This window comes from Cuculus canorus, chromosome 9 (genome assembly GCF_017976375.1).
Source record: "Cuculus canorus isolate bCucCan1 chromosome 9, bCucCan1.pri, whole genome shotgun sequence".
NCBI lineage: Eukaryota > Metazoa > Chordata > Aves > Cuculiformes > Cuculidae > Cuculus > Cuculus canorus.
Window position 1 is genome coordinate 26,261,445 of NC_071409.1, and position 23,556 is coordinate 26,285,000.

The 23,556-nt window shown below is 51.9% G+C and overlaps 1 protein-coding gene across 7 annotated transcripts in view; it reads right to left on the reverse strand.

Moving 5' to 3' along the window:
* Positions 1 to 22,482, reverse strand: part of FARP2 (FERM, ARH/RhoGEF and pleckstrin domain protein 2) — a 63,085-nt gene extending 40,603 nt beyond the window's left edge. For 5 of the 7 annotated variants that reach the window (XR_008451174.1, XR_008451173.1, XM_054074098.1 and 2 more), the window contains exons 1-4: positions 16,922 to 17,155; positions 4,215 to 4,319; positions 3,035 to 3,077; positions 236 to 314 (exon numbers count right to left, since the gene is read on the reverse strand). Coding sequence is in view for 5 of the 7 variants with exons in the window: in XM_054074098.1 (XP_053930073.1) it covers positions 236 to 314; positions 3,035 to 3,077; positions 4,215 to 4,319; positions 16,922 to 17,125 (431 nt within the window). In the remaining 2 variants the exon portion in view is untranslated. Of the gene's footprint in view, positions 1 to 235; positions 315 to 3,034; positions 3,078 to 4,214; positions 4,320 to 16,921; positions 17,156 to 22,284 lie in introns of those variants that run through there. The other 2 variants (XM_054074093.1, XM_054074095.1) reach the window with 2 other exon arrangements.
* Between the last annotated feature and the right edge of the window lie 1,074 nt (positions 22,483 to 23,556).

Here is a 23,556-nt window from a genome sequence, read left to right on the forward strand (position 1 = left end):
TGATGCTGTGATGCTTGGTGAGCCTGACCCGGCACTGTGTTTCCTTTTGAAACGTATTTTTCCCACTATCGTTCCCCACCCCATGTCTGCTAACTCCGTGCCACAGCCGAGCAATGCTCTTCGGCCGATCTGCAGTGCGAGTTTTGTTCAGGAAGAGATGCAATGTCCTCCATACTCTTACCTGCCTTTTCTTCCAGTAGGTAACGCAACTCCAGCTCCTCCCAAAATACTTTACCTGGTGTATTCCTCTTGCAACTGACCCGGGTCTGGAGGGAAGAACTTCACAGCCAGACGCAGCGTTGTAGTCTTTGGTCCTAGAAGAAAAGTCAGGCATGTCACAAAATGCTCCTCTTCTTCAGCAGCATACGCACATTGTATTTCCTGACACGCAGACACCCTGCACGCAATGTTCAGCCAGCTTCAGGCCCATGGGTACAGGCTGCCCGCGCCAATGGGATGGAGCAGATGGATTCCAGAGGCAAGTTCCATGCTACTCCCGAGGCACGCCTGCTGTGTAAATGCTGTAAAGATAGTTTCATGCAACAAGACAGCTCTAATGCCCCAAAGTACTTCCTTGATTACCTACAGAGGCATCCCAGGTGACCCAGTGAGGCCTTTCCAAAAGGGAGGAGGGCACAGAGACATCCCACAAGCTCTCTCACCACCAGAGCTGTGATGAGCTGAATGCACGGGTCTGGCCAGACCCAGCTGGCTCACCGCAGAGATGAAAGTGTATTTCCCACATGCTCCCGGCATCTCCATAAATACCCATGTCTTCTAATTTTCAAGTGTTCTGGTCAATCTTGACAACAGGGAGAAGCCAACAATGCTTACATCTACACAGAATCCTAAGTCACTCTCTGGAATAGTCCATAAAGCTCCGTGTAACGTGTTACAACAAGAAAACCCAACTGTGACTGGGCTGCGTTAACGGTCTGGGTGCCACGACCCAGCCTGCTGAGCCACCTGGCGCGGTGTCCACAAGGACGATGCGAGGGCTGGAGCCCCTCCGCTGTGAAGACAGACCGAGAGCTGGGGTTGTTCACCTGGAGAAGAGAAGGCTCTGAAGAGACTTTATAGTGACCTTCTACCACCTGAAGGGGCTACAAGAACACTGGGAAGGGGCTGTTCACAAAGGCTTGTGGTGAAAGGATGAGGGGCAATGGCTTTGAATTGGAGAGAGGCAGATTTAGACTGGACATAAGGAGCAGGGACACCTCCCACTGGACCAGGCTGCTCAAAGCCCCGTTCAACCTGGCCTTGAACCTATCCATGCATCGCAGGACCTGGCTGAACCTCAAAGGCAGCCCTGCTCATGCGTGACCTCCCAAGGTGCCTTCCAGCCCCATCCAGACGGGATTCCACGTGCCGCTGCCGGCTCAAGGCAAGCTTAGCCAAATAAAAACACAATCAAATTTGTCTGGGCGTGCTGGTGAGCACCAGCCAGTCTGCTCTCATTTATTGCGAGTACCACGACCTCTTAAAGCTTGACGAGTCCATCAACCCCAAAGTACATGGATTTCTTCTGTCTGATTCCCACAGGCCAAATGTTCCTCTTCTCATACACCCTCTCGTTTGCTAACAAGGGAGCAACAAACCTTACGTCCTATCAGGTCGCTGGGAGAACCAGCTCTCAGAGAGCAGCTGCAGCCTCCAACGCCACCAAAGCTTTGGTGAACCAAAGCCCCTAAAATCCTCATCCTGATGACAGTGGAATACCCAGAAGTGAAAGGAGGCTGGAAATAACATCCTGTAAGGATACACAAAACTCACATTTGGCCGAGGCTAGAGCCATGCTAAGGATTTTGTAGTTCTTGAGATGCACCAAGGGAGGAAAACCAAATTTTACATGATATTTCTGAAAATACACAGAGCCTTCGGAAGACCTTCCCAAGGTTAAGGAGAGACCTGCCTGTTACTCACACCAATTAACAGAAAGCATTGCCGTGGGAGCGATTTTGGCAGTGTTCCAAGTATGACTAACATTAAATGGCAATAAACACTAAAATTAAAGACATAATGATGCCTCGGGGGTCCATCCTGGGACCAATGCTCTTTACATTTTCCTTGATGGTAAAGACAGTGAGATCGAGGGCACCCTCAGCAAGTTTGCAGATGACCCCAAGTGCAGTTGTCACACCAGAAGGACAGGATGGCACCCAGAAGGACCCAAACAGGCTGGAGAAGTGGGGCTGTGTGAACCTTATGAGGTTCAACAAGGCCAAGTGCAAGTTCACAAAAGAGGAGGAGTTGTGCTGCAGAAGCAAATAAAATCACAGAATGGTTTGGGTTGGAAGGGACTTCAAAGCCCATCCAGTCCCACCCCTGCCATGGGCAGGGACACCTCCCACTGGATCAGGGGCTCCAAGCCCCATCCAACCTGGCCTGGAACCCCTCCAGGGATGGGGCAGCCCCCACTGCTCTGGGCACCCTGGGCCAGGGCCTCCCCACCCTCAGCGTGAAGAATTTCTTCCTAATGTCCAATCTGAATCTTCCCCCTTCCAATTTAAAGCCATTCCCTCTCATCCTGTCACTCCAGATCCTTGGAAAATGTCTCTCCCCATCTTTCCTGGAGCCCCTTTCAGCACTGGAAGCTGCTCTAAGGTCTCCTCAGAGCCTTCTCTTCTCCAGGCTGAACAACCCCAACTCTCTCAGCCTGTCAGATGCCACCTCCACCCACACAGTGAGCACAAGAGGCTGGAGCATTCCATTTTCTTCCCATCATAAGAAAACACAACTTACAAAAACTCACAAGCAGCTGATGTCACGTTCCACTTAACACCAACTGATTCGATCCATCTCACTATTTATCAGTGCAAAAGAATCCCACCTTCACTAAGTTTCCATTCCACCCACAACCATGGAATTCCACGCGTGGAATACATTGGGTTTGCATGCTCTGACAGGAACCACCCCCCCTCACCAAGGACAATTTGCAGGGAAGCCCAACCAGTAAATCAAGCAGCAATTGTGAAAGCAACCCACATAAAGCAGATGCAAATGAAGAAAAACTTCCTTTTGTAAAACTACTTACTCCGTACTTGTTTAATAACCGGTTTCATAGGTTCCAGCCAAATCTGAAAGAAAAAAAATATTCCAAATTGACATTCCTATTTGAATACAATACGGAAACATCTGAAGTGAATGCTAATCAAGCAGGAATGTATTAGCATGCATTTCTTCCTCACTTCAGTAATGCAGCAATTCCTTTGCTTTAAAAAACATGTCCTTACCTGTTTGAGACGACATTTATCATGTACGCATAGAAAAAGCACGGAGCTGTGCTTAAAGCTCATCTGGACAGAACTGACACGTCAGCAAAAGATGACAGAAACCACGCTGACACGGCTGGAGCCGGGCTCGAGAGTCACAGAATCATGGAATGGTTTGGGTTGGAAGGGATCTCAAAGCCCATCCAGTCCCACCCCTGCCATGGGCAGCGACACCTCCCACTGGATCAGGGGCTCCAAGCCCCATCCAACCTGGCCTGGAACCCCTCCAGGGATGGGGCAGCCACCACTGCTCTGGGCACCCTGGGCCAGGGCCTCCCCACCCTCAGCATGAAGAATTTCTTCCCAATGTCTCATCTAAATCTCCCCCCTTCCAATTTAAAGCCATTCCCCCTTGTCCCATCACTCCATGCCCTTGGAAAAAGTCCCTCCCCAGCTTTCTTGGCACTCAGGGATCTGGTTTAGTAGTGGAAAGGTATGGTCGGATGATAATCTCAAAGGTCTTTTCAACCAAGTGATGACAGCCTTGCAGGTCTGTGTGTCTGCAGAGGTTTGTGTTTATTGTAAAGAGGTTCATAATGATTCTTCAGGGAAATTAACTGAAGTCTGGATTAATCGAAGGTAAATCTGAACGCTACCAGAATTACCCACTGCAATATGATATTACAAACACTCCAGAAAGGACACATGGAGTTGATGTTCCTTCTTTCAGAGGGAAGGAGGATTTTAGCAACATCCCTGAAGGTGGGAACACCAGCAACTATTTAACTGCTTTAAAGATGTTTGGAGATTTACCAAGAATTAGAACCTGATTCCTCCCCTCTGCTTTATCTCGTTGTCGTTCTGGTGAGCGAAGTAGATTGACATGAATCAAAGGGTCAATATTACTGAAAGCTCCCACAGGCTTTGGAACTTCTGACATGTAAGCAACCGCATTTACCCGCTCTTCTTATTATATCACATCTGTTAGGGAATTGTACATACCCAGTGTGACTGGATGTTCTGGAACTCAATCCCAAAGTAGTCCGATTCAATCAAGTTCAGATGCTTGTAAACTTCTGTCAGTAACGTCTGGCCGTAATATTTTGACTGAAGAAGTAAAAAATAAAGAAACATGGTGAGCTGAAGCTGAGGGAGCCAACAGAAAATCAGAAAAAAATATAGCAGCTTCAGAAACTGTAGAAAAACACCTGGAAGATCTTTCACATTGCTTTTGCCATTGGAACAGGCGAACATCCAATACCGAGGCACAGCTCCGCACCAACGGGAGTCACAGGAGCCAAACAACTGGAAGGGGGTGATCACAGAATAGAATCATAGACTAGAGCCAGGGAACGGTTTGGGTTGGAAGGGACTTCAAAGCCCATCCAGTGCCACCCCTGCCATGGGCAGGGACACCTCCCACTGGATCAGGGGCTCCAAGCCCCATCCAACCTGGCCTGGAACCCCTCCAGGGATGGGGCAGCCACCACTGCTCTGGGCACCCTGGGCCAGGGCCTCCCCACCCTCAGCTTGAAGAATTTCTTCCTAATGCCTCATCTAAATCTTCCCCCTTCCAATTTAAAGCCATTCCCCCTCGTCCTGTCACTCCAGGCCCTTTTAATAAGCCCCTCCCCAGCTTTCCTGGAGCCCCTTTCAGCACTGGAAGCTGCTCTAAGGTCTCCCCACAGCCTTCTCTTCTCCAGTATGAACAACCCCAACTCTCTCAGCCTGTCCTCACAGCAGAGGTGTCGTTTATGAATTAAGAGAAACCTCATTCTAAGCCATATCCCATTTCCCAGTACTTCCTTCAAAGCAACAGCAATAACTGTAACACCACCACAGTATTAAAAGAACAGCATTTGTTTCATAATAAATACTTGAGACAGAACACAATCTTTTATTATTGCTGTGGAAAGCCCTGGTCAGAGCTCTTTAGTCCTTAGGTCGTGCGTTACGTTTGGAGGTTGTCAAAAATGAAAGTTAGACAGCCGGCAGCCCCACATCACTGCTTAAGCTGCATAAAAGCAGCACAAAGCAAGATCTTTTAAGCAATTACTTAATTCCTGTAGTTTTGACGTCAGAGCTAGAAGCTGCATGACTGCAGAAAGGTCCTGGTTTCAGTACAAACTCACACCATGGCATACTTTCCATTCCAAACGTCTCAATTACTCTTTATATGCTGCCAAGACAACGACTGCTGCTATTACTGAATTACTGAATTGTTCCACGCTTTTCCATCTCCCCCTCTGCTCCGCTCTATGAGACCCCACCTGGAGCCCCATGTCCAGTCCTGGAATCCCCAACACAAGAAGGAGATGGAACTGTTGGAACAGGTCCAGAGGAGGCCATGGAGATGATCCGAGGGCTGGAGCCCCTCTGCTGTGAGGACAGGCTGAGAGAGTTGGGGTTGTTCAGCCTGGAGAAGAGAAGGCTGTGGGGAGACCTTAGAGCAGCTTCCAGTGCTGAAAGGGGCTCCAGGAAAGCTGGGGAGGGGCTTTTTCCAAGGGTCTGGAGTGGTAGGATGAGGAGGAATGCTTTAAATTGGAAGGGGGAAGATTTAGATTAGACTGGGCACCCTGGTCCGGGGCCTCCCCACCCTTATCATGAAGTATTTCTTCCTAATGTCTCATCTAAATCTTTCCCCTTCCAACCAGAGCTGCTGTGTTTGCACTCAGTCAGAAAAGTAAACATATTCAACGTCCGCAATTTTTAAGACAGTGGAGTAAAATGTAAGTAAAAAAAAAAACAAGTGAGAAGGGCATTATTTTTGTTTTACCATCCCACTGCTTTCGCCCTTCTCTCAAACATCATCTCCCACAGCCTAAGGGCAGCTCCTCCCTCGACCACAGTGTTCGAGCTTTGCAGACAGAAACCCAACCTTGGATTTTCCGCCAACCGCAGATCAGTATTACCAAAACAGGTTCTTCCCTGGTAACTCCCAAACACGTCTGCCAGAACATCTTAACTCTCTGCCTCCACAGATTCCAACTTAAAACCCAACCAAACCTGGTATTTCCATAACGAGTAGGATCCTCGGATTCAAAAATGGACAAACTGCCCTGGCTCAGACTTTCCAAAAATGAAATCCACTTTTGGCAGCAGCTACGCTGAGGGAGAATATCAGCCCAAAGGCCAAGTGTTTGGAAAAAACGGAGTTTTAAAGCGTTCTGAAGCAGCGGTATGGAACGGCAAGTGAGCAGCTGAAGCTGGAGGAGCTGCTGGCCCCGACGTCAGCAAACCTGGCTGCCCTAGGGCTTGTGTTCCAGGAGTCGGGATGACTCCTCTCCCGCAAAGAGAGGGAGATGTTTCTATCTGACATCCCTATGGACAAGGGGCCACCACGGAGCAGCTCGCCGGCAGCCACAGGAAGAGCAAACAGAATAGATTTCGATGGAGACCCCTTCACCACTCATGGATTTTCCTTTCTTCCCCCATTTTTGGTGCACTTTAGCGCTTTTCCTAACAACCGGGTTTGTCTGTTGGCCAGTTCCAAGCATGGCAACCAGCATCCAGCCGTGGCTGCGACACCGGATTTGTCATTTCCTTTCGGAGCCAGAAGTATACAAACACTCCAGTGAGTTTACAGCTCTGTTTATCCCCGGCCCCTTTGTCATCTCTTAGATCTCTGTCCAAAGCCAGCGTGATACAGAAAAAATGCCTTCACAGCTCCCTATTAACCAATATCGTTAAAAGCCCCGTATAAACAAGAGCTGCGTTTATGAACATTGAAAAATACATGTAAGCCGCATTTATTAGAAAGGCGGAAATAATATTGGACAGCGAGGAATACCATCCGTTAACTTCTTGATTTCATGGCAAAACTAAGAAGAAGTGACAGCCCCATATCTAGTTTTCATCCATAGACTGGAAAAGTAAAGAATAACTGTCTTCTTTTACAGGACTTTATTAGTTTCTTTAACTTTGATTGTATCAATTAACTTGGACATTAGGAACAATTTCTTCACCAAAAGGGCTCAGAGGCTGCCCAGGAGGTGGTGGAGTCCCCATCCCTGGAGGGGTTTCACAGATGCGTGGATGAGGTGCTCGGGGATCTGGTTTGGTAGTAGACAACGACGGTTGGAGTTGATCTCAAAGGTCTTTTTCAAACTAGTGATTCTATGATTCAAATTTAAACGGTCCCTGCCTTCCCACAGAAGTGGGAACCTGGAAACACAGACGCACCCAACGCTGGTGTCAGGTGCTTGGCCAAATACTGCCTAAATACTGTTTCATTTTGATTATCTGAACATTTAACAATACCTTCCAGCTTTAATTATTTCATTTTTTTCTGTTCATACAATTGTATTTTAGATACGCGTCTTGTTTTCTTCACTCTCACATAGTGATGGGTCTCAGCTACCAGTTATTTCACTACGGCGAGGAGGCTCCAAGGAGCCGCAGCCACTTGGCGTTCCTTATGTCACAGTCAGAACCTCAAGAACACAACACCACCCCAAACACCATTCCATTACTCCTTCAGAAATTCTAATAGCGTGTATTTTCACCTTGAAAATGTACTTCTTTTATTAAGGTTGAGTACCATGGTATCTCTACACTGAAACCAGATTTATTCAAGTACGGAAGCTGCAAAATCAAATACAAATCTCTGGGCTGCCTTAAGTTACATTATTAAACCCCATATTGGGCATAGCTTTAAAAAAAAGTATCTGAGGCTCTCCCCAAAATTTTTTGTCCCACGATTACAGGAATTAGTTTTGTCGTTCATTTTTTCTAAACAGAATGAAAGAACTGTGGAAGGGACCTTAAAGCCCATCCAGCTGTAACCCCCTGCCCTGGGCAGGGACACGTCCCACTGGATCAAGTCACAGCCAGACAAATTATTCTAGAAATGTAAGCCTCTGGCTCATTTAATTTAAGTTTAGCTTTAAACCCCGTGCTCATTTAGAGGTTCAAGCACTCTTGAAGCGCTTTGCTGCCAAATAAACCAGCTCTACCCAACAAACGTGCTTTTCCAGAGAGGCCAGACTTGCTGGATGCCCAAAAGCAGGAAAACAACAATCTGTTGACATGGGAAAAGATCCCTAAGAGGGAGGGAATTATGTGAACAAGACTGGGAAATGTGCACTTAGATAGATCGCACGTAGAGACAAAAAAATGGTCCTGAGTTCTGAAAGCCCTCTCGTGCCAAAATACCTGGAGCACTCGAAGTAGCACATGCAGAGAGAGAAACCAACAGCAACGTGGTTGAGTATTTGGCCAACATTCGGGTCCCAACAGCACCACGAGCAAAAGGGGAGCCTCAGAAAAATTCATAGAATGGGTTGGGTTGGAGGGGACCTTAAAGCCCATCCAGTTCCAACCCATTTTTCTCACCAAACGCGACTACAAGACCCTACACATCTGTGGCGACCACTGCACTCCCCACACCCGCTGCTTCCAACACGCCTGGCCTCCTGGAGCATTCAGACCGCAGGTACTGTAGGAGCTTGCACAGCATCACTTAAAACATTTGCAACCTTTCAATACTTAAAGGGGACTAATAAGAAAGAAGGCAAAAAACTTTTTAACAGGGTCTGTAGCAATAGGACAAGAGGCAATGCTTTGAAACTAAAAGAAGAGAAGCAGACTAAATATAAGGAAGAAATTTTGCACACCGAGGGCAGTAAGGCAGTGGCCCAGGTTGCCCAGAGAAGTTGTGGATGCCCCACCCCTGGAAACGTTCAAGGTCAGCTTGGATGGGGCTCTGAGCAACCTGAGATGTCCCTACTCACTGTAGAGAAGTTGGACAGGATGACCTCCATGGTCCCTTCCAATCCAACCCATTCTATGGTTTCAAACTATCCCTGGAGGTGTTCCAGGCCAGGTTGGATGGGCCTTGGGCAGCCTGAGCCAGTGGGACATGTCCCTGCCCGTGGCAGGGCTTTAGAAGTGGATGATCTTTAAGGTCCCTTCCAAGCCAAACTATTCCATGATTCTATAATTCTACGATCACTTCACCCATGTGTGTGTGTGTTTCTAGATAAAACTATGTTTTTAAGTGATTTTAAACGAAGTCCTTACTCTGCTTCCCTTCGTTCATAAAAAAGATCACTAAAATTGCTACCCTTCCTCCAGTAATTACGCTTTTGCCTCAAAATCATCATCCATGCTCACATCAACCAGATTTGATCTGGGCTTTCCCTACATGACGTTACGGTAACTCCAGGCTGGCAGAGCGCTTGAGGAAGCCGAAGGAATGTTTAAAACATTAAGGAATTAGGATGATTGTGAAAGACTCTTTACACTAATCAGGTATCTTGACAGGAAAGGGCAAAATTATCTTCCGTTTTCTGCACAACCAAACTTGCACCAGCTGTCCCAACATCACTGCCCACTGTACTTTGAGCAGAGCTGCAATACCATGGCGATGGGTTAATAAATACCAACAGCCGAGATTAGATAAGGCCGAAGCTTTGTTCTTTTCCCACTTTCCAGTCTTTCCTACCCCGCTGGGTTCAGGCCGGCTGCCCCAAGCGGGCTGAGGGGCACAGCGACGCTCACCCATCCTGATTTTCAGTGGAAGGAGGTGCTAGACAAGTCTAACAGAGTCCTTCTTCCTTCTTTTAAAGTGACGTTGGTATTTTACCGCTCCCATTTTGTGCTCGAGCCCCACCAGGTGCTGTGCCCAAACCTCCTTGACAGGCTGAGAGAGTTGGGCTTGTTCATTCTGGGGAAGAGAAGGCTCCAAGGAGACCTTATAGTGACCTTCCAGTACCTGAAGGGGCTACAAGAAAGCTGGAGAGGGGCTTTTTCCAAGGGCCTGGACTGATAGGATGAGGGAGAATGGCTTTAAATTGGAAGGGGGAGGATTTAGATTAGACATTAGGAAGAAATTCTTCAAGCTGAGGGTGGGGAGGCCCTGGCCCAGGGTGCCCAGAGCAGTGGTGGCTGCCCCATCCCTGGAGGGGTTCCAGGCCAGGTTGGATGGGGCTTGGAGCCCCTGATCCAGTGGGAGGTGTCCCTGCCCATGGCAGGGGTGGGATTGGATGGGCTTCCAACCCAAACCATCCCATGATTATTAGTAAGGCAATCAACAAGGAAACAGCCTTTTCTCTACAGAGTTGCACACCAGTTACTTCAGAAGGTGCCCAAGAGGAATCAAGCACAGGAATTGTACCACCACACGTATGCCAAGACCATTAAGTTACGCCTCTTTTACTTGATCACATTTGATCTAGACAGAACAATCACAGGCAGAAAGTTCTGAGCACACTTACGATGAATTAAAGAGACCAGAAAAAAGAGTTCAGTGTTACACCACCTTAGTCTGAAGTAAATGTGGCTCTTGTGCTGTTCCTCAATTCACTCTTCTCACCCTTTCAAGACAAGTTTTCCACCCATGCACACACATGTGCAGCTCACAGAGTACAGCACAGCGTGGCCAGACCAGTGTGACCTCCATCCATCGCATCCATGTGTCCAGGGCCGTGATAACACATGATCACCATTTTACTCAACTGTTTCTGTGATTTTGGGTTACAATATGTGCATTTAATAGACTTTTCAGACAGGAATATTGAGATCGTTTCTCCTTTGCTGCTGCGTAACTCAAATCCTTTTTCACATAATGGGACACACAATGCCCAGAAAAATGTAGAGAAGTAAATTGTTTTTATAATACAATTCAAGTTCACATCTTTCCTTAAAACAAAACAAAACATAAAAGACACACATCCCAAATGTCTGTCGATAAAATGGCTGTGGTTCATAGAATCATTTGGTTGGAAAAGACCTTTGAGATCGAGTCCAGCCATCCCTGTACATTACTAAACCGGATCCCTGAGCACCTCATCCACCCATCTGTGAAACCCCTCCAGGGATGGGGACTCCACCACCTCCTGCGCAGCCTCTGCCAGGGCCTGAGAACTGTTTCAGTGGAGAAATTTCCCCCGATGTCCAATCTGAAGGTCCCCTGATGCAACTTGAGGCCATTTCCGCTCATCCTACGGTCTGTCCCTTGGGAGCAGCGCTCAGCACCCACCTCACCACAACCTCCTTTCAGGCAGTTGCAGACAGCGATGAGGTCTCCCCTCAGCACCTTTTCTCCAGGCTAAACACCCCCAGGGCCCTCAGCCCCACTCAGAACTCTTCTTCTCCAGCCCCTTCCCCAGCTCCGTTCCCTTCTCTGGACGCTCTCCAGCCCCTCAATGTCCTCGTACTTTTACCTTTCCCCACCCAATACCACATTCCTACTTAGCATCGAAAAAGTCGAGCCCCCAGACACAAAATAACAGGCTTAAAAAAATAGGCAGTAGAATCAGGCAGCACACACAGCACAAAGCCTCAATTACTTCCTTTTCGAACCCTATAATAACTCACATTTTAAACAGTGAATTACTAACTTTCTCTGCTGAGGTCGGACAAAAATAAGTCTTAAGGCAGCTTATTTGCCATATTTAGGAGAGTCGAAGCAGAGCAACGACAAACATCTGGCTCTGATTCCTTCTGGAATTTTGACTGCTTCTTCCCAGCCAAGGAAGAACAACACGAATCTAACACAGCATCTCGGTTCCCTCAGCACGGCGCTTAATAGGATTCCGAAGGAGCCGGCCCTCCCACTTCCCACATATTTAAGCTGTTAATGCTTTTACAGTACAGAAGGGAAAAAAGCCTTTATGAAGGGAAGGTCTGAGCGGGCGAAGGGAGAGGCAGGAGGCAGCTCAGGCCAGAGCTCGACCGGCCCGCAGCAGGGATGGCCTCTGCAACGACCATCAGAAATGTTCGTCAGTGCCCACGGCACGCTCGTTGTTTTTAACGGGTGCATAATTTACCCCAAACTGCTCTGTAACAGCATTTTAAGCTGCACAGTTTCTGCTTCAGCCCTGACAACGTTCTTAGGGAAACGGGCTGGAGAGCCTCCCGTACAAGGACAGGCTGCGGGAGTGGGAATCACAGAATGGTTTGGGGTGGAAGGGACCTCAAAGCCCATCCAGTTCCAATCCCCTGCCATGGGCAGGGACACCTCCCACTGGATCAGGGGCTCCAAGCCCCATCCAACCTGGCCTGGAACCCCTCCAGGGATGGGGCAGCCACCACTGCTCTGGGCACCCTGGGCCAGGGCCTCCCCACCTGAACAGGAAATATTTCTCCCTGAGATCTCATCTCAATCTCCCTTATTTCAGCTGAAACCCTTCCCCTCGTCCTGTCCCTGCGCTCCCTGATCCAAAGCCCCTCCCCAGCTTTCCTGGAGCCCCTTTCAGCACTGGAAGCTGCTCTAAGGTCTCCCCAGAACCTTCTCTTCTCCAGGCTGAACAACCCCAACTCTCTCAGCCTGTCCTGAGTATGGGAGGTCTCCAGCCCTTGGATCATCTCCATGGCCTCCTCTGGACTCTCTCCAACAGATCCATGTGCTCCCCATACTGAAGACTCCACAACTCAATGCAGGACCCCAGGTGGGGTCTCACCAGAGTGGGGTAGAGGGGGAGAATCCCCTCCATCGACTCCATCCAGGAGCCCATGCTGCACCCCACACCTTCCACAGCCCATATTCTCTGTATTTAATACACTCCCATTTTAACTCTACCGCAAATCAGCGCAAAAGCGTTCAAGCAAGGATAAAACACAGCTCTCTATACCCAAAACTCTTAGAGTCCAAAGTGTCCTTTGCTGCTGCACAACCTATGGTCCTCCAGCACCACACAAGTGTAATTACACCACGCAGTCACTTTAGCGACTCAAACCAAGCCCAGGCTCTTCCACTTCTGACTCACTATATTTTCATGCTGATCAAAAGCCTCCACGTTTAATGTCTTTAGAAAATCAGGAAAGCTGGGAGAACATCTATTGTAAAACCTGGACTCCTTTGAATTAAACTGAATTTTCAGATCATTCCCCTGGAACCACCCACTTGGACAGACTTAGCCTGGAGACCTTAGAGAAACTCCAGTGCTGAAAGGGGCTCCAGGAAAGCTGGGGAGGGATTTTTCCCAAGGGCATGGAGTGACAGGATGAGGGGGAAAGGCTTTAAATTGGAAGGAGGAATATTTAGATGAGACATTAGGAAGATAATTCTTCACGCTGAGGGTGGTGAGGCCCTGGCCCAGGGTGCCCAGAGCAGTGGGGGCTGCCCCATCCCTGGAGGGGTTCCAGGCCAGGTTGGATGGGGCTTGGAGCCCCTGATCCAGTGGGAGGTGTCCCTGCCCATGGCAGGGGTGGGACTGGATGGGCTTTGAGGTCCCTTCCAACCCAAACCATTCCACAATTCTATGAAAGGTCTTAAATACATCTCAGGGAAAAGAGCAGATAACACGGAAAAGCCACACGGATTGCACCGTCATTGCAGCTATTTGTTTATCCTGCCCACTTAAAATCGCTGATGCGGCTCGTTTTGGGCAGCTCCACAAGCGAGGCCGCAGCCAGGGCTCCTGCATCAGCCTCCCTTCACACTGCACGACAAGGTCCCGGCTCCAGAGGCCTCTCTCACCGATACACCACTTCTCTCTGCGATAAAGTTATTTTCCACACTGCTTAGGCAGAAGGGAAAACAGCTGGAAGAGAGGAAAAGCCCCGTCTTTTGCTGTAAGTCCCATCTCCGTTCAAAGCGGTGCCCACGGCACCGATCAGCAAAGCCTCGGTACCCCACTACGCTGACCTGAGTCGATAAACCCCAACCCCACGAAGGCGGTAATGGAGACAACACCACCTCTCGCTTCTACACCCGGCGGAAAAAACCGCACAAACAAAGCAGAGCGGGCAGTGGCACAGCGACCGGAGCCGCGGTCCCACCGGGACAGCTGCTTAACAGGGAATTTCTCCTGGTTTTTAGACCCACGTCTGCCCCAGCCGACACCAACCATAGAGCAAACATGGAAACTCAAAGGAGAACTGTCAGCTGCGCATCCCCAAGGGCAGCCCGCAGGTCCCGCTATCCCACCAGCCACCCAACAGACCACGAAGCAGCTTCACATCGCTCCCCTGTTCGCCCTCATTCACTACCTCGTTGGGACAGAAGCGAAAGGAGATGTCGGCAGCGCCTTAGCAGGGCTCAAATTCTACGGCTGCTGCCTATGGGACTTGTCCTCCACGCTCGGCAGATGAACAAAGGCGCTTCTCCTCCCCACTCACACCACCAGGAAAGGTTTGTAAGCTGCTCGGTTCCGACCGCGCTCGTAAAGAGCGGCATGACATTAACTGGCCACCCAAATTCAGGTGTTTCTGTGGATGCTGCAAGCGGAGAGAGCTTTCCAGGTAAAAAGAGAAAAATAACATAGCTCTCATTGTGGGAAACATATGGTTTGCCCTAAATTAGAGCCAATTTTCTGACTCCAACTCACTCTCGTCTGAGTAACTTCACTGTCTGAAAGTGAACTGCACGTTTTTGAGAGTGTGTTTGTCTCTCACAGCGATCGCACGGGGCACTGGGAGGCAGAAAGGCCTGTCATCGAAGGGTGGGGTGGGCGCACGATCTTGTATTTCTATAGATTTTATTACTTTCTATTATTTTTTTCATCATCACAATGATGATAATGGCTGTGAACTGGAGAGGGGCAGATTTACACTAGACAGAAGGAGGAATTTCTTCACCATGAGGGTGGGGAGGCTCTGGCCCAGGGTGCCCAGAGCAGTGGTGGCTGCCCCATCCCTGGAGGGGTTCCAGGCCAGGTTGGATGGGCCTTGGAGCCCCTGAGCCAGTGGGAGGTGTCCCTGCCCGTGGCAGGGGGCTTGGAATTAGATGATCTTTAAGGTCCCTTCCAATTCAAACCATTCTATGATTCTATGATAATGATTATTTCGTTAAAGCTGTAGTTTCAGTTTCCATCCCACAAGTCTTCTCCCTCTCATTTTGCTTTCCTCTTTCCTTGGGGATGAACGGGAAGGGATCTGGAAGCCCAGCTGCTCAGTTTAATGGCCGCAATTGGCCAGGCTGGGCCTGAATCACGACAAAAACCTCTCGTTGCAATGGGAAACACAGCAGCAGTGATAGAAATACTGCGTTGTGGTCGGTCGGGGAATGGTCCTGCAGGGCCCTGAAGGACACTGAACGCAGAGATGAGCAGCCTACAGCCTCTGAAGCTACAAAGACAGGGAGCCAGTGGAGCGAGGCAACAAACAACCAGGCTAGGAACGACGACAGAAAAGAGACCCGTGGAATGGGGACCCACGGAGCCAGAGCGGAGAGGCTGCAGCCAGCAGCAAGGTGACCACAACAGCGATGGTGTGAAGCGAGGTGGTCCCAAGGGGATGTTTTAGCTGTGTGGTTAAACAGCACCACCCCAGAGAAGCGGAGGTGAGCGGAAACAGCATTACCGGTCAGACCTGCGAGACTCCCAGCAGTCAAAACCAGCCAATAGCGAGGAGATTCTGTTCTGTGCATGTGAAGCACAGCGTGACACGTAAATATCCAAACTAAATTCCATCAGGCTGATACTATTTATAGCCAAGAGGCAGTCAGGAGTTGAGATGCTGTAAAGAGCTGAGCCACAGCTGGATTTGGGCTGGGTGGGAAGCCTCACGACGTGCTGTGGGATAGAAGGATGGAACTAACGAGGCCAGCACTGGGAGCCAGAGAGCAGTGAAGATAACTGGAAGGATACAGTCAAGACTGTTCCAGCAGGTGGAGGAGAAGCAGGTGAAGGCAATTTCAAAAACCAAGGTACTGTCAAAAGCAGGAAACTGTCCTGAGCACAGGTGAGAACGGAGGGAGGGTGCTCAGAGATTGGAGAACAGTGGAGATGCGAGCGCAGAGCTCCAGGACAGGAGTGCAAAGCCACCCAAGCATCAGCTGGGCAGTGGTGAAAAAGGATTCCAAGGCTGTTAGATGCAAGCGCAGCCAAAGGGCTTCCCCTCAGTGGGAGATCAAAGACAACACAGCAGCTCGAGCTGCCACAGGAAAAGCCATGGGGAAGCTAGGAAAATCAGAGAATCACTTGGTTGGAAAAGACCTCCGAGATCATCGAGTCCAAACGTCCCTGTCCACTACTAAACCAGATCCCTGAGCGCCTCATCCACCCGTCTGTTAAACTCCTCCAGGATGGGGACTCCACCACCTCCTGTGCAGGCTCTGACAGAGACTGAGAACCCTTTCCATGAAGACAGTTTTCCTAACGTCCAATTTAAATCTCCCCGCTGCGACTTGAGGCCATTTCCTCTCATCCTGTCACCTGGGAGCAGAGCTCAGCACCCACCTCACCACACTCTCCTTTCAGGCAGTTGCAGACAGCGATGAGGTCTCCCCTCCTCAGCCTCCTTTTCTCCAGGCTAAACAGCCCCAGGGCCCTCAGACACCTCTCAGACCCCCTGTTCCCCAGCCCCTTCCCCAGCTCCGTTCCCTCCTCTGGACGCGCTCCAGCCCCTCAATGTCAAAGAGGATACAAAGCTTTACAATAACCAATAAAAAGCAGTAACTAAACAAATCCTCTTCTGCTCCCCCAGCTGCCAAACTGACCAAGCTGCACACACCTGGAGAAGCAACAACAGTTTGGCAGCAGAGAGCTAGTGTTCCCCCAAAGCAAATAACAGCTAAAGCTTCTTGTTACAGCATGTGATTGTGTTCAAAGTCTGTTAGAAACATAAAACATCTGCTATACTTAGAAGTTTCTAAACAACAAGACGCGCTGCTTATTTAACTACTTGTAAGCAGGTAAAATCCCTACAGGAATCTTTATTCAGACACCGTCTGAGAAAGCCCCAGCTCGGTAGGGCACCACATCCTGGGAGCTTGTCATAAATCAGCGGCTACAGGTATGTGAAATGGGATTCAAATCTCTCACCTCAATGTCAAGTATTTCCACCGTGTTGTCCAACATCTTGATTTTGATGGGCAGGTCCCGCTCGTGCGCTTTGGCAGGCGATGAGGCCATGGCAGTGGAGAGGTTCTGCCCCGGCTCCAAGGTACTCACTCCCGCGCTCTTCTGGACACCCAAACGAGAGCCGGGGGTCTGTAGAACTCTGTATGTTCCCTCAATCTCTCCCATCTTTCAGCAGTGAGCAGAGTCTAAGGAAACCTGGAAGAAAACAGAAGATTAAAGCCTGAAAGGTTGTTTTTCATGGATGTCCCACATGAAAGCTACTGCTGAAGCACAATCGCACACAAAGTCCTTATTCAATGGTCTTCATCCTGCTCTTAAAAGCAATAATAAAGCTGATGAGACTCTGGTCAAAAACCCATCTGATGGGAAGAATAATAAGTGGAAAAAAAACTCCAAATCTATTCACAAAGGCTTGTAGCAATAGGACAAGTAGGAGTGGGTACAAACTGGAGAGGGGCAGATTTAGGCTTGACATAAGGAAGAGTTTCTTCACCACGAGACTGGTGAGGCCCTGGCCCAGGGTGCCCAGAGCAGTGGTGGCTGCCCCATCCCTGGAGGGGTTCCAGGCCAGGTTGGATGGGCCTTGGAGCCCCTGATCCAATGGGAGGTATCCCTGCCCATGGCAGGGGTGGCACTGGATGGGCTTTGAGGTCCCTTCCAACCCAAACCAGCCTACGACTCTATTCCAAAACATGGTGAGAAAACAGGATGCTCAGACCTGTGCCCTCTGCCCCCCTGCACACCAACATCATCATTGCTGATGAATTCTTCTGCCAATGCAGCTCCCTAACGCAGGTCTGGCAGCACTGGAGCAGGCGTCGGAGGGCAGGGAAGGATTCTGCCTCGAGCTGCTACCCAGCCCTTCCACTGACTTCCCTACACTGCCGGACCGCACCCGAGATATGAGGGACAAGAAACTTTCCTCATCTCCCAAAAGGATGACTCACGCAGAACCGTAACTACTCCAACCACCACTGGCTGCTCAGCGCCTTCGCAAGGCAGATCCCCGACACAGGGAGCACCCCTCCACCTCCCAGCAAACCCACGCCGGGCTCAGGCTCAGTCAGCAAGCAAAAATCTCAATTACAGAAACCTCAACAAGTTCCAGTAGACTGGCTCCTGCATCCCGATCCGTGCTTTCATGCTGCTGGCAGTTGCTGCAGAGCAAATCTTTCATTTGCCACGGGGAACGCGGGCTGTGTGCCTCTCCCCAGCGCCACGGCACTACGGGAGCAGCGGCAGTACTGCCAGGGGGACTTGGAGTGAGCACAGAGGAGGCCACAGAGATGATCCAGGGGCTGGAGCCCCTCTGCGAGGACAGGCCAAGAGAGTTGGGGTTGTTCAGCCTGGAGAAGAAGGGGCTGTGGGGAGACCTTAGAGCAGCTTCCAGTGCTGAAAGGGGCTCCAGGAAAGCTGGGGAGGGGCTCTGGATCAGGGAGGGCAGGGATGGGATGAGGGGGACAGTTTTAAGCTGAAAGAGGGGAGATTTGGATAAGAGGGAGAAAGATTGTGCTGTGCGGGTGGGGAGGCCCTGGCCCAGGGTGCCCAGAGCAGGGGTGGCTGCCCCATCCCTGGAGGGGTTCCAGGCCAGGTTGGATGGGGCTTGGAGCCCCTGATCCAGTGGGAGGTGTCCCTGCCCATGGCAGGGGTGGGACTGGATGGGCTTTCAGGTCCCTTCGAGCCCAAACCATTCCATGACTCTATGACTGCAGAGGGCTCTCTGTGAGACACCCCAACACGCCCAAAGCCACCACCCCTGCACGCCCGGCCAGCACAGAGCGAAGCCGCGCTCAGCAGAAGCTCACAGGGACGCTGCAGGGCTCCACAGTGCTTTTGGCGGCATTTCCCAAATACCAGGCTACGTCTGAACAATCAAAAGTATGTGGACACGGACGCTGGGACAGCCCTCGCATGGCCACCACAAACCGTTCAATGGAGTGCGAGGTTATTGTTCCGTAATAAACGTGTTTTGTCTCAAGAGGAGAAAGGCAGATGCTGAACACATTCCTTTGTGCCTCTCCGCTCTGAGGACGGAGGCAGCACACTGCGGGGAGTCACACGGAGCCAGCCCTATGTGTCCTTCCAAATCAGCAGGGAGGTAGATTCTAATCCTTGCACACACGGGGGCTGCTCCAACACAGTCCCAGCGTGCAGACCAGCAGGTTTCAGCATTCTCAGTTTGCTCTTCTTATACTTGCAGACACCCGTACAGACAAACGTCTCACAGGAGAGGAGACAAGCTGCCCCCTGCCCTCATCCCACCCCGCGCTGGGCCAGTTGGGCTTGAGACGCCCAGCTGACAACACACACAACAAAGATGGGCAGAGACACCTCCCACTGGATCAGGGGCTCCAAGCCCCATCCAACCTGGCCTGGAACCCCTCCAGGGATGGGGCAGCCGCCACTGCTCTGGGCACCCCTACCATCACCGTGAAGAATTTCTTCCTAATGTCTCATCTAAATCTTCCCCCTTGCAATTTACAGCCATTCCCCCAAGTGCAGTCACTCCAGGCCCTTGGAAAAATCCCCTCCCCAGCTTTCCTGGAGCCCCTTTCAGCACTGGAAGCTGCTCTAAGGTCTCCCCACAGCCTTCTCTTCTCCAGGCTGAACAACCCCAACAGAAGGGGGGTTGGACCCGGTTGATCTTTAAGGTCCCTTCCAACCCAAACTGTTCTATGACCACCTTTAAGGCATGCATACCCTGCCCACTGCCCAACCGACCGGCAGTAGGTGCCAGAAGAGCAGAAAGATTCTTTCTTAGACCTTTTCTCAGAGGCACCAAACTTCCCAGTCCGGTGGCCACGCAGACAAGGAAAAAAACTAGGTCACAACTTCTAAAACCACCACAGTAGCAAAACTCAGCAGAGACAGCGGTCCAGGCTACACTTCTAACTGTTAATCTGAGCAGAAACCACAGCTTGGCGTCATCTACACCTCCATATCACGTCCTGTGTAATCTAACTCATGGTAAGACTTTGCTCCTGCCGTTCTGGAGCTCACAAGCACCTGAAGTTGCCCAGGATCAGTGGATGCTCCTCACGAGGCCATTTATTTATAAGACAGCCGCTCCTAAAATGACCATCAATCCTGTTCTGAACAAGGAGCTGCTGGAAGATGGGACCAATACTGAGGTTACTCAGAAGGAAAAGGCACGAGCGGCGACAGCCGAGGCACACAGAAGCCTTGTGGCAGAGAGCCTTCAGCAGAGCCTCCTGTCCCGCTGCAGGCAGCCGGCTCCTGAGGGCATGGCCAGCTGGGCACCCACTGGACCAAAGGAGGAGCTCCAGGGCGCTTGGCCCGGCTCTGGCTACCAGCCAGGGAAGGTCAAACAGGAGCTGCAGATGCTAAAGCCCTTCCTCATGTGTGAAAAGTTAGCCCGGAGAGGCTCAGGCTCCTGTCTGATGACACATCCCTAACAACTTTTACCACCAGATTCATCCCCAGTCAGCGTATATTCAGATTTTCAGGTCAAACACGCACCCGGGCGGAAAACATGATGTACAGAAGCAACCCCTGTTTCCCTAGACAAGCAGAGCCCGGCCTGAGCGGCCGCGAGCACCTCCTCGTGCCACAAACACCGTTACAACCATCAAACATCCCTAAAGAGCCCAACCTGCACCAACACCTCAAGGTTCTCAGGCCCTGGCAGAGGCTGCGCAGGAGGTGGTGGAGTCCCCATCCCTGGAGGGGTTTAACAGACGGGTGGATGAGGTGCTCAGGGATGTGGGTTAGGAGTCGAACAGCACCCACAGCCTCCCGCTCCAGGTCCCATCTACACCCACATCAATGCAAAACCAAAATGCAAAAGTAGCTGTTCTAAGAAAAAATAAACTTTCCTTGCATTCACCCCCCCCAAAACTTATTTGAACTGAGTATTTATCCTGATAATTCCCTATAAACACAGAGCAGCATCACAGCTCCACCATCTCCCTGAAGCAGAGAGACAGGATGACTCCTGTGCTCAGCCTAAAGAGAGTCTGAAGAAGCAACCGGGAACAAAACCTGTACAAGGTCGAGTGGGAATGGCTTCAAATTGGAAAGGGGGAGATTAAAATTAGAAATTCTTCACACTGAGGGTGGGGAGGCCCTGGCCCAGGGTGCCCAGAGCAGTGGTGGCTGCCCCATCCCTGGAGGGGTTCCAGGCCAGGTTGGATGGGGCTTGGAGCCCCTGATCCAGTGGGAGGGGTCCCTGCCCATGGCAGGGGTGGCACTGGATGGGCTTTGAGGTCCCTTCCAGCCCAAACCATTCCATAATTCTATGAAAATTTAGGTTGTTATGCACTTTTTGTTGCCTTCTTAAATAGCTTCAAAGTTGCAACGAATTTCTGCTTCTACTTAGATGGAATAAACTTATTTTTCAGAAGCACGGCAGCATTCTTCAGCCGGCAGTAAAGCTAGAAACAAAGCTAACGCGGAAGACACACCCGTGCAGGACACCAAGGGCTTCACTTGAGCTCCTCCAGGCAAGGTATGTGTGCAGTGACAGCCACTGCAGCTCTGTCCCTCGCCCGTGCCGGCAGCTGGTGCAAAGGACCAGCAGCGCCTGGGATCCGTGCCTGCCTCAAAGGGATCCCACCACCCACACACGGTGGAGCCTGCAAGGAGGAAGCGCTCTCAGCAGGAGCTCTCAACTCACATCCCTTCACTGATAGAATCATGGGGTGGTTTGGGTTGGAAGAGACCTCAAAGCCCATCCAGTGCCACCCTCTGCCATGGGCAGGGACACCTCCCACTGGATCAGGGGCTCCAAGCCCCATCCAACCTGGCCTGGAACCCCTCCAGGGATGGGGCAGCACCACTGCTCTGGGCACCCTGGGCCAGGGCCTCCCCACCCTCAGCGTGAAAGATTTGTCCCTAAGATCTCATCTCCAACTCCTCTCTTCCACCTGATAACCGTTCCCCTCATCCCATCGCTGCCCTCCCTGATTCAGAGCCCCTCCCCAGCTTCCCTGGAGCCCCTTTCAGCACTGGAAGCTGCTCTAAGGTCTCCCCACAGCCTTCTCCTCTCCAGGCTGAACAGCCTCAGCTCCCCCGGCCTGTCCCCACAGCAGAGGGGCTCCAGCCCTCGGCTCATCTCCGTGGCCTCCTCTGGACCCGCTCCAACAGCTCCGTGCCCCCGTTACGCCGCGGACCCAGACCCGGGGCTCCCGGCGGGCAGTCCCCCCCCCCGCTCCGGGCACAGCCCAGGACGCCGTTTCCTTTCCGGGCTGCGATGGCGCTTTGCCGGCCCACGGGGATTCGCCTCCTGTGCCTTCTCCACGCGGCCCCCGTTACCGGCCCCGCCCCTGCCCCCCGGTAACCCGGTGGAACCGCGGAGAACGAACCAACTCCGGCGCCTCCCGGTGCCTCCCTGCCCGGGAGGCTCCGCGCCGATCCCGGTGTGCCGGCAGCCCCGGGACGAAGGGAAGGCGGCCCAAGGTCCCCCCCGGCCCTGCGCTGCGCTCACCTCCGCCCGCGGCCCCGCGGGCCGCCCCGGCCGCTCCCGCCGCGCGCCGGCGCGCCACGACCCGCCCCGTCCCGCCCCGCGCCGCCATTGGCCCACGGGAAGGGGGCGGGGCCAGAGGAAGGGGCGGGGTTTGTGCATGAGGGGGCGGGGCTTCGTGCAGGGGCAGAGCGATGGTGAAAGGGGCGTGGCTTTGATGGCGCGGGACTTGTTTTGGGACGTGGCTTTAGAGACAGAGAGGCGGAGCTTCAGCTGGCTTAGTTATAGAGGAGGCGTGGCTCTAGGACAAGAGGGCGTGGCTTTGGGATAGAGGGGGCGTGGCCAGAGGCAGCACAGGACCCCACTACCGGGATCCGAGCCCCACCGGCCGCTCCAGCCCCCGGATCCCAGACCCCAATCCTGCGGGTGCATTCAGACCCCAGACCCACGGGTGGACCTGGGACCTCAGGCCCCAGGACCCCAGACCCGGCCCCTAGACCCACGGGTGGCTACAGAGCCCTGACTCCAGACCCCCAATCCATGGGCGCTCCGCAGCTCCTGGACCCCGCACCCCAGACCTGGCATTCCGGACCCCAGACCCAGCAGCAGCTCCAGTCCCGGAGCCTGGACCCCAGACCCCAGTGCCATAGGTGGACTCCAGCCCCAGTACCCCAGCACCGTGGGCAGCCCAGGACCCCAGACCCACCAGCCGCCCCCAGAATACCCAACCCCAACCCTGCAGGCGGCTTCAGACCCCAGACCCAGACCCTCAGACCCTGGGACCCCAGACTCAGACCTTCACACCCCAGGACCTCCGACCCCAAGCCCCTAGGTGGACCCCAGACTGTGGACCCCGGGAGCCAGCCCTGTGCACAGCTCCAGCCCCCAACTCTGGACCCGAGCCACAGGGACACGAGACCCCGGCCCCACAGGCAGCCCCGGATCCGGGACCACAGAGCAGCTGCTGTGACCGGCTGCCACCTGGGCAGGACTGGTCCACCAGAGCCTTCCAAAGGGCAAAGTCCCCTCCCCTCACACTGTGACCCAAAATTAAACCTCCAATATGAACCAATTCTTCCGAGCAGGAGTGGGCACTTGCACACAGGAAAGTGTTCTGCCAGCCTGCTAACAGAAAAAAGCAGGAGATGCAGCCTTTTTTGTAAGCACTTGCTTT